Below are 16,067 nucleotides of genomic sequence, written 5' to 3'. Positions count from 1 at the left end.
TTCGAGCCCCACATTGGTCTCTGCGGAGCCTGCTTGGGGTTCTCTCTCCCTCTTTCTGCCCCTTCCCTGATCTCTCTCTCTTAAAATAAATAACTAAACTTAAAAAAATAATTGAAATCATATGGTATTGGTCTTTGACTTGTTTTAGCATAAAACCCTTTAGATACATCCATATTGTCACAAATGGCAGGATCACATTCTTTTCTATGATTGAATGATATTCTATATACACACTGAGTTGCCTGTGTTTCTTTTTATTTAAAAAAATTTTTTTAGAGAGAGAGAGAGAGAGAGCGAGCGAGCACATGTTCACGAGTCGGGGAGAGGGCCAGAGGGAGAGAGAGAATCTTAAGTAGGCTCCATGCTCAGTGCAGAGCCTGGCATGGGGCTTGATTCCACAATCCTGGAATCATGATTTGAGCTGAAATCAAGAGTCAGATGCTTAACAGACTGAGCCACCCAAGCGCCCTGAGGTGTCTCTGTTTTTATTGCTGAGTTTTAGGAGTTCTTTATTTATAATGGATGTGAGATTTTGTAGGACATATGGATTAAAAATCTCTTTTCCCAGATTGTACCTTGCCTTTTCACTCTCTTGTGTCATTGAATAAAAATAGTATAATGGCTGACTTGTGATGTGTACTTACACTGGAAGTATTCTAACAGAGACTGAATAACTGTTCATAATGAATATTATAGAAGCAACCTCTAAATCTCCTTCCAACTTGAAGATTCCAGTATTCTATCTTCTTCAATACTTTATCTCTTGGAGATATCAGAATTCAGGCATAACACAAGACAGAGTATAATTAAATACTGGTCTGTGTGATAGAGACTACAAATAGAAGGTAATTAAAAAGGAAAATAGCCAACTTTGATAATGAGGATTAGATCTTTTGTATGTTTTAGAAAAATGTTGAAAATAAAATAAGCAAATAGCAAATGTGTTAAAAGTGTGGTATGTGTTTATAATGGTGCTACAAATGCTATTTTAAATTCATCTATTGTAGAACTTTTAAAATAAGTCATTTGAAAACAAAGTTCCTTTTTAACAGGTTTATCTAGGTGATCAGTGAGATTAGCTGGTGGTAGCAGTGGCTGAGGAGGCAAAAGTGCTGTCTTGTAGAAAAATTGGGTGATTTGCTCACAGAGGGGGCCTAAATTCTACAAGGTTCGGTGACCTGGATGTGAGGGACAAGGCCAGGTCCCCACTGGAGACATAGACTTCACATCATTGGTGAGAGTACAGTTCTTCTGAATAGGGATTCTAAGCTATGAGCCTGTTTGGCTAGAAGGGAGTGCTTTGCTTAGATGTAAATGGAAGGGAATTCAAATTTTGTAATGCATGCACATGGTTTTTATATTATCTATTTTTAGTAAGAATGTTTTTGAAAGTAACAAGGGAATTATTAAAGCTGAATCAGTATAGCATGGTCATTAAGAGCCTAGGCTCTTGAGTCAGACCCAAATTTGAATCCCAGCTCTGCCATTACCAAGTTACTCTAGTAACTTCGTAAGACCTCAGTTTTCTCATCTACCAAAAGGGTAAAATAATAGTACCTGTCTCATTGAGTAGTTGTCTGCACATGAAGCTATTTGCCTCATGCTTGGTAATCATTGTACATCAGGTGGTATTATGTGTGCTGCCCGAAGAAATTTTTTTTTTTTAATTTTTTTTTTAACGTTTATTTATTTTTGAGACAGAGAGAGACAGAGCATGAACGGGGGAGGGGCAGAGAGAGAGGGAGACACAGAATCAGAAGCAGGCTCCAGGCTCTGGGCCATCAGCCCCGAGCCTGACGCGGGGCTTGAACTCACGGACTGCGCGAGATCGTGACCTGAGCCGAAGTCGGACGCTTAACCGACTGAGCCACCCAGGCGCCCCACCGAAGAAATTTTTTAATAGGGGTAAAAACCAAGGTGTTAACTACAATGAGAAAGGTCCTTTCACAACAAAGGTGTTCCAAGCATTAATTGAACAATCACTTATGTGATTGTTAATTCAACAATCACTTATGTGATGTTCCTGGCATTTACCCGCTTTTCCTTGTACTCACCACATAAGCCCTGTTGTTTCGTATCCTCGCGTGATTTCGGAACGTTCGCGTGCGAGGTTTGAAAATCAAAAGTAGTCCATTGGCCAACAGAATTACCCAGGGTGCTTTGCAACCATTCCTTCTGGTACCAGGGGGCCAGAAGCTGGTCAGTGGGCTTGGTCAACCTGCTCGCTCACTCGTCATTCTCCGGCTGGTTGTGAGGTACGGATTAGCTTGGACTCCCCCGTCAGCACTTCTACTCTCAAGACTCTAACTTTTTGTGGTCCCACTTTCTGTTTCCAATCTGCTTTTTCTCAATCGTGTGCTTTGAGTACAGGGCCTGAGTCTGAGTCCTCAGTCGCTAATACCTGGCGTCTAGTCGGTGCTGAGGTTTATTTACTTACTTGATCTTTATTTTCTTAATGACTTCGGACACTTCATTAAATACCGCTCACTCCTTACCCTCATTTTCCTACTTTTAACTCCTTTGCTCCGCCCCCCTAACTTTCCCTCCTTTTTCGTACTTTGCGCGCAGGCGCCTTGCCCCACCCCTTCACTACGGTCGGCAGGCCCCTCGCGTCCCTTAGGTTTGGCTGGCCCCACTCTTCTTGCCCCCACCTTCCTAGTCCTATACGCGTCGCCACCCCCGCCTTCCTGCTCCTAGTACGCGCCGCAACCCCGCCCCCCCCGTAGTCCTGGTACGCGCCAGTTGCCTGGTAACGCGGGAACGAGGCGACATGTCTGCCCCCAACTGGCGAGCACGTGAACTGCAGAAGCTGCCAAATCGTCACGCCTTCCTTCTTTCTCCCTACACATCCCAAAAGTCAGGTTGCCCTCTCTGAGCCTTTGCACCCGCAGCCTGCTCGACTCCCCCTCTTAGACCTCTGTAGTTCCCGCCTCTCATTTTGCGCCTTCTTTTCTAGGCTTTGAGGAGGCGGTGTTGGAATGCCGGAGCCACCACCGTTGCCGAGGCGACAACTTGGTTACTTCCGTTGGTTTCAATGCTTCCGGGTTGGCGTTGCGGTGCCGCTTCCGACTGTGGGAGCCTCGGCTTCCCAGTCGTCCGCTGAGCCTGAGCAGGTGAGGGGGAGCTCCTGGACATCCAGGCTGGGGAGCGGGGCTGGGCCGCGCCAGGCCGCGCGGGGCCGGGCTGGCCTGGTTCCCGGCCTGGGAGGGGCTTAACGGTCCTTTGATCTCTCTCTCCCCTCAGCTGAGTCCCTTCCCTGTCTTTCACTCTTCTGGCATCGGTGGTTTTACTTCTTCGATTGAACCCTGCTTCCTCGACCCCCTTGGGAGGCCGCCTTCTTCAGGCGCCTCCCTTCTCTCCACGAACTCGCTCTGACAGCTGAGGAACTGGCAAGATCCTGCTACCCAGAGGGTGAATGGGTATCTTTCCTGGAATAATCCTAATTTTTCTAAGGGTGAAGTTTGCAACGGCGGCCGTGATTGTAAGCGGAGTAAGCAAACACCTCCATTGTGTTAGTGTGAGGGATGCTGTTAAAAGATGCTCCCCTTCAGTTTCTACCCCCTGCCACTCTTTGAGGTCAAGGCATTGAAGGCATCTATTAAAATGCAGTTCAGCTAACTAATTGGGATGACAGCTATTCTCAACATGAATTAGTTTCTCAGATAAGGTAACAAACAGCAGGGACGTTTGTAGCTTGCTGTCAGTGTTTCCTTGTTTTTTTTTCCAGGCTAGGGATGCTTAGAGTTATTGTGAACTTTTGTCTTCATTCCCTACATCATCAAGTTCCTTTGTGTCTCCATTTTAGAAGTTTATCTCTAACCTCATTGTCAACAAGCATCTTATCTGCTTTACTTCACAACATCCTAAGCTAGTTTCCTTGCCTATCCTGTTTGGAATCCACTGTTTGCGGCAGCCTGAGTAGGCTAACTAAAATGTGGATTTCCCCAAGTCCCTTCCCTGTTCAAAAACTTACAGCCTCCCTCCCACCCTGCCAAACACACATTTTGGTTTCAAGCCTTTCAGCCTGTTTCTTTATCATACTTCTTGTCTGATAATTTTATCAATCTGTTAAGAGAATTCTCTGTTCAGGTTAGGTTGCACTATTCCTTCTCAGAACAAGCTATGCTGATGCCTGCCTCCACATGCTGTGTCTCCCCACCCCCACCCCCCACCATGTTTGTGTCTCTGTTCATCCTCTTTTCCTCCTCCACCCCTCCCTTACCTAGACCTATCCTGATTCTACCTGTACTCTGTCAAGGCCCATTTTAAGTTCTCTCATCTCCACAAGCCTTTCAAATTATTCAGGCCCATGCTGATTGTCTCCTTTACCATGCTCCTGCTCTTACAGTTTGTACTATGTAATTTAATACTTAATTTTTTCTCTAATGAGCAACTTTGATTTCTTCCACCAGACTATAAGCTCTTGAAAGGCAAGTACTGAATTTCATACAACTTTATCCCCACCCCAATCTCCTTGATTATCCAGGAAAGATAGGTTGAATGATAAATACTGTCCTGATGTTAGAGCATGTGTTCTGTTTTTTTTTTTAACATGAGGTTTATACTCATAGCATGTTGCAGGTTTGGGCATTTTGTATGCTTTCAATAAATATTTGCTTCATTCTCCATTATTACTTCCCAAGTCTGAGTATCTATAATGCCTACTCTTTTTAAAAGGAGAAAGTGAGAAAAACACTCAAGATTTTTCTGACCAGATCTTTGGAGTAATGTAGGGCTATGTAACTTGTATTCTAGGACTTTCTTCCACTCTCTAGGCTATCAGATTTTCCTTAGTCAGACTTCAGTATACACGTTTGCATTTTAAATACATTTTCATTGGCTTCTTTATGCGATAAATATTTAAGGTTTCTGTTTTAATTCAGATGTGGTTTGTTTCCTTTTATCCATATCTGGGGATAGCCCTCACAAGTAAAAATCATTTTTAGTGTGCTTGGGGTCTTTTACACAAGTAATTCTCTGCAACAAAATCAATGGAAGAGAATTAGGCAGAGAACCTCTGATGATCAACAAAAACAAAATGTTGTTTACAGAGTGTAGCATTGCTTTGGTCCAGCAAGTTAACTTTCTAAGTTCTCACATAATCTTTTACGTACACACTGCATACATAGATAAAGGATATTACACGGGAACCAACCAAGTATTTAATAGATGTGTACCCAATTCTGTGCAAGCTATTCTAAGGGTTATGAAAAGTACTGTGAGACATGGTGTTTGCCTTCAGGGATCTTAGCTAGTTAAGAGAAAAATAACATGGAGCAACTGGAAGATAAGCCTCATCCTGTGTGCCTGAAATTAAGATATAGAAGGGGGTGAATGAAGGTTCTAAAAACATTGCACAACTGTGGAATAGGTATGACATGACATGTATGCAGACTTAAAGGTTTTAAGGTGACATTTTAATGATTCAGTAGTGTGATATGGTCTCACAAAAATGACTGCCATTTTCAGCTGTAGTAATTGAAGTATAATATAGTGAGTGATGAAAACTATTGTGGGTATTTACCCTGAGAAAGATAAGATATAGGAGGGCATGATAGCTGTCTTTAAATACTTGAAGGACCCTGTAGGGAAAAAGAATACATTCGTTTAATATTACCTCCCCATATGGGTGAAAACTAGAGGAAGGCAGACTTTTGGCTCAGTACGAGGAAAGAAGGTTTAAAATCAGACCTAACTAAAGATGATAAAGGACTTTTTTGTAACAAGATTCTTTCCTAACATTGGAGGAAAAGGGATTTTACTGTCAGATGGGGGTGGGGAGGTGACAGTGGTAGCAGTGTCAAATTTGGCCAGTGGTCCTCAGAATTTTGGATTTCATGGATCAATAATATTTAAATGAAAGTGTGGAGAGGAGACATAAATTAAGGTAGCCAGTCTTATTTTGCTAAGAAAGGCACTAAACAAAGTCAACTACCAACTATATTTCATACAAGAAAGGTGATTTTAAAAAATGCTCCAGGAGTAGGAAGAACAGGATTTCCTAATAGATAGTCCTTTAAATTAAATACATTTGGCTGAAGAAAAAGGTATTAGGTGCCCTTATTTTCTTTATTTCATCTCAGAATTGTAAAAACTTCATTAAGGAACCACTGGGCCGACTGACTTGAGATTCCATTCCCTGCTATGGCTCTGCCCCCTGCCTTTAACTGATTTATTATTATGGTTCCCTGAGCACATCTTCCTTATTAAAAGTCTGGGTAGCAGGTAATAAAGTTCCGATAGAGGCTTTCTCTGTAATGAGATGAATTGAAAGAAGTTGTAAAAAGAAAGCTTTGGAGAGAAGCATAGCAGCCATTTGAAATGCTTGACTGTTTTGGGAAATCTCTAAATTGTGGGGGGAAAATGCCCTCTCCATTGACCAAACTAAGAGAGGGGATATGTCATGGTCCTTGCTTTTCCATGCTTCCCCTCTCGCTGTGTGTGTCATGTGTTACTGTTAATTGTAATAAAATGTGCGCATAACTGAAAATGTTAATAAGATAATATTTAGTACTCAAGACTCATTTCAGACTGTAGCTGGTACTAGAAGTGCCTATTGCTGCTTTGTTTTCCAGAATTCGTTTCAATAATTTTCCTCCCAAAGAGCTATCTGTTCCCGACTCTGTATATCAGATGGACTGGCTGATCCCACTAAGCTTGAAAGGAAGTTTCCATAATTATGGAATATTATTTCCATAATTATTATTCCATAATTCATAGTTATTCCATAATTATTTGTGGCCTCTAACTAAAACATTTGTCTGCATGTTTGCTATCCTCTTTTGGGAAATTGTTCATTTGTGCTTAGTTACAGAGATTTCCTTCTGGGGAAATAAAGCAAAACCTTGTCTCCTCTAAAAAGAGACTGTGACTCAATGGTGCTAACCTCAGATTGGGCTGTGGGGGAGGTGGGCAGTAAGTAATATCTGCTAAAATGTAAATTTTAGTACTTTTCAAAATGTAGTAATGATAATAGCTAATAGTTGAACTAGAGGGCGCCTGGCTGGCTCAGTCTGAAGAGCATGCAACAATAAACTTAAAAAAAGTTGAACTAGGTGGCAGGTACTTTTTCACGTATTTTACATATATCATTTAATTTTCACAACAACCCTGTAATATAGGATTTATAATTATCCCCATTTTACAGTTCAGAAAGCCCAGGCATAGAGTGCTTAAGTAACTTGGTCACAGAGCTAGTAAGTGGTAGTGTCAGGGTTTGAACTTAGGTAGTCTTACTTCAGAGTCTTTATTCCTGACCATAAAACATTGGAAGATGTTTTTGAAATTCAATAGTATATGTACTGTGAAGTTCTGAAAAAGGAATATTTAAAAGAAATCTGAGAGTCCATCTTAAAAGGTTACTTCCAGCTGGACCAGGATTTAGGAGGCAATGCATAGAACAGTAGTAGTTCTTAAAGGATGGAAGCACCAGCATTATCTGGAAACTTGCATATTTTCAGGCAGGACCCAGACCACTAATCAGAAATTCTGAGGGTGGCCCAACACTCTGTTTTAATCTCTCTTCTAGATTATCCTGGTGCACATAAAATTGGAAAACCACTGATCTAGAGGGCAGAACTGTGGGGAAAAGAATCCAAGAGAAATAGCTGAGTGATAGGAAAAACAAAAATGAAAAGATTGAAGATGACAGGTCTACTGGGGGTGGGATGGGGAAGAAGGCAAGGGGACTGGGAGTAGAATACATTGTTAAAAAGTCAGAACATCAAAGAAAAACATTATTTGTATGTATGTGCTTTAAAAAGACCAAGGAAAAAGAGTCACTAGATGAATGTAAGTTAAATGTCAGGGAGAAGACAGACATCATTTATATTATTTTCATTCCTCTGGGAACCAGAAGAAGATGAAAAGATACTTAGCTCAGCTTGGGCTTTGTGGGGAGAAGCTGTGTATAGCTAGAAGTAGCTAGATGAATTAAAACCCTGCAGTTTAGTGGAGAGATGAGAGGGCTAGGAATATGAGAGGGTAGTGGTGTCAGCCTTTGCTTTGTACCTGAATCAAGATAACTGAATACCATGAACTGCTTTTATGAGATGCCTCAGCCTATATAATTTGAACTCCAGGTTCCTTCACTTGTAATTGTCTAGCTGAATGTCTAAGTTGGTTGTGCTGGATGGACAACCTCTTCTTTGGGTGGGGCTATGGATAACATTAAAGAAACTAGAGAAAGAAGGGCACAAGTTGATCTTTGAGGGAATTGCACGCCTACCCGTACAGAGTGGCAGTAAAGAACACATTCATGATCATCTAGTACATAAAACAGGATCCCCCATTTTGTTTCATTCCACTTGGTAGGGTTTTTCCTCTACATCTGCTTCATTTACTAATTTTGTTGATATAAATAATGTGATCAAACACTAACAAATGCTCCTCACTCTTGTGCCTTGTTCTGATTTGTGTTTATTTTTAGCCCCAGAAAAGTGCCACTGTAAGCCATGAGATGTCTGGTCTGAATTGGAAACCCTTTGTATATGGCGGCCTTGCCTCTATTGTTGCTGAGTTTGGTAAGAATGTGAAAACTGACGAATCTGCTTCTTATGGTATAGATGGTAGCTTATGGTGACAGTTATTTTTGGTGAAAATTAGAGAAAAAGTGAAAAGAAGCTCACTTTGTTTTAAAAACTATTGTCTCTAAGCCATCGAGTAATATTTTCTAAAAAAGTACTACTAATGGTATGGTGAATGAGGTTAAGAAAGTCAAACTTAGGGGGTGCCTAGGTGGCTCAGTTGGTTAAGCATCCGACTTTGGCTTGGGTCATGATCCCGCAGTTCGTGGGTCTGAGCCCCGCATCAGGCTCTGTGCTGACAGCTCAGAGCCTGAAGCCTGTTTCAGATTCTGTCTCCCTCCCTCTCTCTGCCCCTCCCCGACTTGTGCTCTGTCTCTGTTGCTCAAAAATAAATAAATGTTAAAAAAATTTTTAATAAAAGTCAAACTTAGGAAGATTTTTTTTTATAGTTTAATGATTTGTTAATTTGCTCTAGGTTTAAGTAATGTACATGAAAAGATAAAGGGAGTTCGATAATATAGGGGTTTCTGCTATATTTTTGTACTAATGGTCTTTCCTTTATGCTAAGTTGTTTATAACTTTCTTAGTATTCAGACTTTTTTTCTTTTCTTTTTAAAAGTTTATTATTTATTTTGAGAGAGAAAGCAAGCATGAGTGGAGGGTGGGGCAGAGAGAGAGGGAGACACAGAATCTGAAGCAGACTGTGCGACAGTGCAGAGCCAGTGGGGGGCTTGAACTCACGAACTGTGACATCATGACCTGAGCTAAAGTCGGCTGTTTAACCGACTGAGCCACCCAGGCACCCCCAGACTTCTTTTTTCAAACCTCTGTCCCATTTAAAAAAAATTTTTTTTAACGTTTATTCATTTTTGAGACAGAGAGAGACAGAGCATGAATGGGGGAAGGTCAGAGAGAGAGGGAGACACAGAATCTGAAACAGGCTCCAGGCTCTGAGCTGTCAGCACAGATCCCGACGCGGGGCTCGAACTCACGGACCATGAGATCATGACCTGAGCCGAAGTCGGACGCCCAACCGACTGAGCCACCCAGGCGCCTCTCTGTCCCATTTTAGAAGAAAATTGATTAATAAGATCAAACTGGATTCTTCTCTATTTGATTTTAATTTGGAAATATTTTTTAGACTGTGTTTTTTCATCTCCCAATTTTCTCTTTCCTAAGCTATTTGTAAGTGACCCAACCCATTAATCTTTGTTGACTTTCTTGGCACATGCTCTGGTGTTATGATACCAAAGTCATAAGTGACCAGAGCTACATAATCACCTTGTTAGTTTTAGACTTCGAAGTATTCCCTAAAACACATTTTGTCAATGTAATGACCACTTTTGTGTATTGAGGTAACTAAAGAAGTTTGGTTCAAGACATTTCCCAGGCACTGTGTTAGTTATTAGTCCAGAATTAAACGTAGAACCAAGATGAGTTGGCCAAGTAGGACTTTGCTGTTATCTTTCATAATGTTAGGGAACTATTTGTTTCTTGTAAACAGATAAAAGAAAAAAAACTGACAAAACTTTATAATAGTATATAAGAGTACCTGGAACAGCAATCCCATGCTTTCCCATCTTCTTTGTGAAAAATTAGAGAGATTTATGAAGAAGTGGGGAGTCAAGGTGGGGGGGGGGTGCAGAGGAAGATTCAAATGCCAAACTGTATTATGTTATAGATGAAATTAAAACATTTAAATTATTTTGTATTTGCAGTATATTAGGACCATCTTAAAGCATTTTATTATACCAGTTTCAACTATACTGTGGGCTAAATCCTACTGCCTAGATACAGTACAGTATATTTCACTTTACCACATACAACTCTTCTGAAAGTGGTACTCTTAGTAGAGATATCCCCTATGTGTTATAAAAAGGACTTTGTCTTATGTTTTCAAATTGTCATTGGCTTAAATTCAGCCAAAATTTAACCATGACTCTTTGGAGAAACTTATAAATCAGTGTGTTCTTTCATAGGAACTTTCCCTGTGGACCTGACTAAAACACGCCTTCAAGTTCAGGGCCAAAGCATTGATGTCCGTTTTAAAGAAATAAAATACCGAGGAATGTTTCATGCCTTGTTCCGAATCTATAAAGAAGAAGGCGTATTGGCTTTGTATTCTGGGTGAGACTGGATTCTTTCTTTACCTCTTGAATAGAAACACTTTCAAAAAAATTTTTTTGATGTTTATTTTTGAGAGAGAAAGAGAGACAGAGCATGAGCAGGGGAAGGGCAGAGAGAGGGAGAAACAGAACTTGAAGCAGGCTCCAGGCTCTGAGCTGTCAGCACAGAGCCCGACGTGGGGCTCAGACCCACGAACCGCAAGATCATGACCTGAGCCTAAGTCAGACGCTTAACTGACTAAGCCACCCAGGCGCCCCAAAACACTTTTCAAAGAAACCATGTATTTCAGTGGTCTGATAGTGTGTGCCCTTCATATTCACCATTCTAACTTTTAATTCAATATTCCTGTGCAAGTTTCTATTTCACTTGCTTGTAAGTCTTGAGCTTTAGATTTTGTGTTCATCTGGCTTTGCGTGATATATTTTAAAATGGATATCTCATTGCAGCATTGGCTTTCTCCTGTTTTCCTGAGAGTCATCAATAGCCCCTGTGAATAGCAGCACCAATTAATGGCTTACATTTCTGTGGTATTCTTCCTGAGTTGCCAAATACTTCTTTTAAAATTTTCCTCTTTAAAGAAATACTATTCTGGTAGTTTAAGCATAAAATGCAGAGTGTGAGAGAGGGAGACTGATCTTTTTTTGTCAATTTTTAATTAGTTATAGGTTTGTGGTTTATTGCCCATTTTGTCATGTATCTGCTGCCAGTTTCCTAGGCCACTCCTGCATCTAGGTTACCAGTTTACTGCTCAGAGAAGGGACATCAATTTTATTATTAACCTATGTTAGACTTAATTTTGAAAGACAATTTTCTTAGGGAAAAAAATCAAGTAATACATCTCGAAGCAAGTGAATCATGGATCATCTGTTTCACCTTGTTCTTTAATCAGCATGGACAATCACAAGATTATTTTTTTCTAATAGCAAGCAGTAAAGTCAGAAATATGCATATTTAGTCATCATTTTTAAAATCTTAACCATCCAAGCTGCTGTCGTCTTTCTATTTATAACTACTAAAGTATAGTTCTGCAACTTGGAAGAATCTCAAAGGGGGTATGAGTGAGAATGTCTTCAGTTTATAAGCAGAACTTAAATATGGTGAAATCTTGGCTCTAGTGTCTTCTTGATAGATGAAAGATACATGTACAGCTGTTAGGAAGTAAGGTTGATTTTTAAAAAATCTCCATGAGGTGAATAATTGTGTGTACTTCTTTTCCTACATTGCTGGATTCAATTTGCTAATATTTTGTTAAGGATTTTTGCATCTAAATTCATGAGAGATATTTTCCTGTAGTTTTTCCTTTTTGTACTCTTTTTGTCTGGTTTTGATATTGGGGTAATACTAGCCTCATAAAATGAATTGGTAAGTATTCCCTCTCCTTTTTTCTGGAAGAGATTATGTAAGATTAGTGTTGATTTTTTTAGGTGTTTGGTAGAATTCCCCCATTGAAATTTTCTGGGCCTGGAGATTTCCTTTTTGGGAACTTTTAAATTATGAATTAAAATGTTTTAATTGTTATGAGACTATTCAAATGATCTATTTCATGTTTTTTTGATGATTCCCATATTTTTATCTGTTTCATTCTGATTGAGTTTTGGTAGTTTGTAGTTTTTGAGGAATTAGTCCATTTCTTCTGAGTTGTTGAATTTATGAGCATAAAGTCGTTTATAGTAGTATTCCCTTATTCTTTAAATGGCTGCAGAATTTGTAGTGCTGTTGCTTGTTTTGTTCCTGATATTGGTGACTTCCATCTTTTTATTATTATGAACCTTGCTAGAGGTTTATCAATTTTATTGATTTTTTTCAAAAAAGCTGGATTTTTCTCTATTTTTGTTTTCAGTTTTATTAATTTATGCTCTTTACTATGTCCTCCCCTTCTGCTTGCTTTGGTTTTATTTTGCTCTTCTTTTTCTAGTTTCTTGAGTTAGGAACTTATGTTGATTTGGGATTTCCCTCCTTTCTAATGTAAGCATTTCATGATGTAAATTTCCCTCTGAGCATTGCTTTGGCTGTGCCCTATGTATTTTAACAGGTTCAATTTTCATTTTCATTTTCATTCAGTTCTATGTATTTTAAAAATTTCCTTTGAGACTTCCTGTGAACCATGGATTATTTAGAAATGTGATGTTTGGGGCGCCTGGGTGGCTCAGTCGGTTAAGCGGCCAACTTCGGCTCAGGTCATGATCTCGCGGTCCGTGAGTTCGAGCCCCGCGTCGGGCTCTGTGTTGACAGCTCAGAGCCTGGAGCCTGTCTCAGATTCTGTGTCTCCCTCTCTCTGACCCTCCCCCGTTCATGCTCTGTCTCTCTCTGTCTCAAAAATAAACGTTAAAAAAAAATTTTAGAAATGTGATGTTTGATTTCCAAGTGTTTGAGGATTTTCCTTACTGATTTCTAGTTTGATTCCATTATAGTCAGAGAATGTACACTATATGACTTCAATTCTTTTAAACTTGTTGAGTTTTGGGGTGCCTGGGTGGCTCAGTCGGTTAGGTGTCTGACTCTTAATTTTGGCTCAGGTCATGATCTCATGGTTTGTGGGTTCAAGTCCTGTGTCGAGCTCTGTGCTGACAGCATGGAGCCTACTTGGGATTCTCCCTCTCCCTCTCTCTCTGACTCTCCCCTGCACTCGCTCACTCTCTAAATAAATAAATAAACTTAAAAAAATAAAAAAAAATAGTTTTGTTTTATGATCCAAATGTGCTCTCTCTTGGTGAATGTTCCACTGTGCTTGAATAAATGCATATTCTGAAGTAGTTGGGTGGAATGAGGTGAGTAATGGAAATGAGTAGACTATCTAGATGTGTTTAATCTGCAAGTGCACATTGAGTATAGTTGACTTTTTCTTTCTTTTTTGGCAGAATCGCTCCTGCTTTGCTAAGACAGGCATCATATGGCACCATCAAAATTGGCATTTACCAAAGCTTGAAGAGATTATTTGTAGAACGTCTAGAAGGTCAGTATAGACTTCTTCTCTTTTAGGGTGATACTCAGAGGATTATCAAAATCATGCTTACTAAGAAGCATTCATCATGGGATGCTTGAGAGTGGATGACAGTCATTGCAAGGACAAAGCGAGTTCATACTGACTTGGGATTAATCCTTGCAGGAGTGATCTATGAGTTAGAAGGACCTGCTCTTTAAGTTTGTCCCTTTTTCTATCAAAGAAAAAAAAAGGCTTCTGGTCATCACAGAGGGAACATGGACAAGTTTGTCCAGAAAATTAACGCTATCTTCATTGCCAAAAAGACTTCAACTATAAGCAGTTCTGTAGCTGCCAGTTTTGATAAGCTTTTGTTAGATGGAGTAATTTTAGACTATTCTAGATTCTGTTGTACCTATGACCACCTTACCCACATTCAGCATTATCCTATGTCTCTATTATTGTTGCTGTAGCATTTCTATCCTGATATGGTACTAAATGGTTATTTTACCACAGGGCTGTTGCATGGTTGTGGATAGCTGGAGAGCCTTTTGATTAGTAATGTCTTTTGAGTTACTTGATTGTGCTAAATTGACTTTTTCTGGAGCCTCTTCTTTGAGGATTCTGAAGGATTTACTTCCTAAAATAATTTCCTTTCACAGATGCTTCACTTGGGTTTACCTAGTTTCTGTTTGTAGGCTCTCCATGGTAAGAAGGCATGGTGAAGATGGAATTTTCATTTTAGAATATTATGCTCTGTTTCTTCTTCTTCTTTTTCTTTTTTTTTTTTTGGCTGAGTGGATTTAATTTCAAATGACTAGTTTTTCACATTTGAACTACAGAAACCTGTAAATAGAGGCCAGTAGATATCAAGGCCAGTCAAAATTAATATTTAAGTAATTTTTTTCTGTTATCCGTAAGCTTTTACCTTTTAAAATTCTGTTGCTAAGTGTTTAGAGTTGATGATTCTCCAGAAAAATACTTAAAGAAATTTTTTAGGTGTTTGAAATGATTGAGGAAGAAATACCACATTCTGAATTTATGTGGGCTATTGCCAGTTGCTCTATACAGAATAATAGGACATGTGCTAGTGTCCTTTAGAACTACCTTTAAAAAATAGTGATTTATGTTTTATAATTTTTATGTTGCAGTAATGATATGGGATCTAGAAATATTTGAGGTTTTTTTTTTTAATTTTCATAAGCTTTGTGGTTCATTTCTTACAGTCAATTGCCTAGGGTTCCCTTCCTCTGAAAGATCAGTACTTTATTCTCAGAAACTAGTACTTAATACAAGCAGAATTTTTTTTTCCTTTTTACAGATGAAACTCTTCTAATTAATATGATCTGTGGGGTAGTGTCAGGAGTGATATCTTCCGCTATAGCCAACCCCACTGATGTACTAAAGGTAAGAGAGGTCTGGTAGCATTGGATGTATGCAATGTGATGTGAAAAGAGTATGAACTTTGAGTCAGATCTCCACTTGCCAGCTGTAAAACCTTTGGCAAATCACTTAACTGTGTTAAGCCTTAGTTTCCTCATTTGTAAAATGAAGATAATTTAGTACTTATTGCATAGGTTTGCTTAGGATTAGAGATAATATGTGTAGACTGCCTATCACACTTGGTAGATTGTAGATGCTCAGTAAATAATAGTCAATTTATTATGATATGCATTGATCCTTTGGTCTTTAGAGTATGCAAAATCTGTCTTTTCTTGTCTTACCTATATTTCCGTTAAGGATGAGATTTGGCTTTTAAATGGTATATTTTGGTTTGTGTTGGGATATTCTGAATACAAAACTCGAACAGTATAGGTTAGTGGTATTGATTTTTAAAAATATAATTGGATTTCTTTCAGGTTTTATCGAAAGACAGGATGAAACATTTATTTGATAATATTAATCTTCATCTTATTTTATCTCATAAAATGGTAAACAGTTTCTACATAGTTACTAACTTATTTAAACTTAGGATTAATAGGGGCGCCTGGGTGGCTCAGTCGGTTGAGCGTCCGACTTCAGCTCAGGTCACGATCTCACGGCCCGTGAGTTCGAGCCCCGCGTCGGGCTCTGGGCTAATGGCTCAGAGCCTGGAGCCTGCTTCTGATTCTGTGTCTCCCTCTATCTCTGCCCCTCCCCCGTTCATGCTTTGTCTCTCTCTGTCCCAAAAATAAATAAACGTTAAAAAAAAAATTAAAAAAAAAAAAAATTTAAAAAAAGTAAACTTAGGATTAATTAAAAGCACTAAATATATGATTATAATGTGTGAGAGGGTCACAAGTTTTTGAGAGTTATTTTAGAGGGAATATGAGAAAAAAGAGGACATATGCTTTAATTATTTGAAACCATAGGTGGTTAGGTTAGTGAAGGAGAGATCTATTGCAATTCAGAGAGTTTTGAGAACCAAGAGAGTGACATGAAAAACCACACACGAGAAAGAAACCAGTGATGGTTGATGGAGAAAGGATAAGAAATGAACTTTCTAGATTAAATTG

General features: G+C 39.2%; 1 protein-coding gene across 4 annotated transcripts in view; it reads left to right on the top strand.

Moving 5' to 3' along the window:
- The first annotated feature begins 2,171 nt into the window (after positions 1-2,171).
- SLC25A14 (solute carrier family 25 member 14) overlaps positions 2,172-16,067 on the top strand; it is a 29,575-nt gene continuing 15,679 nt past the window's right edge. Inside the window, exons 1-6 of one of the 4 annotated variants that reach the window (XM_081792322.1) lie at positions 2,172-2,255; positions 2,957-3,113; positions 8,429-8,522; positions 10,505-10,652; positions 13,511-13,605; positions 14,894-14,979. In XM_081792322.1, coding sequence (XP_081648448.1) covers positions 2,979-3,113; positions 8,429-8,522; positions 10,505-10,652; positions 13,511-13,605; positions 14,894-14,979 — 558 coding nt within the window. In that variant the 5' untranslated portion in view covers positions 2,172-2,255; positions 2,957-2,978. Of the gene's footprint in view, positions 2,256-2,893; positions 3,114-3,243; positions 3,491-8,428; positions 8,523-10,504; positions 10,653-13,510; positions 13,606-14,893; positions 14,980-16,067 lie in introns of those variants that run through there. The other 3 variants (XM_081792325.1, XM_081792324.1, XM_081792323.1) reach the window with 3 other exon arrangements.

Source organism: Panthera onca, chromosome X, assembly GCF_046562875.1.
Source record: "Panthera onca isolate mPanOnc1 chromosome X, mPanOnc1 haplotype 2, whole genome shotgun sequence".
In the NCBI taxonomy this organism is placed as follows: Eukaryota; Metazoa; Chordata; class Mammalia; order Carnivora; family Felidae; genus Panthera; species Panthera onca.
This window is presented reverse-complemented; position numbering and strand designations above follow the sequence as displayed.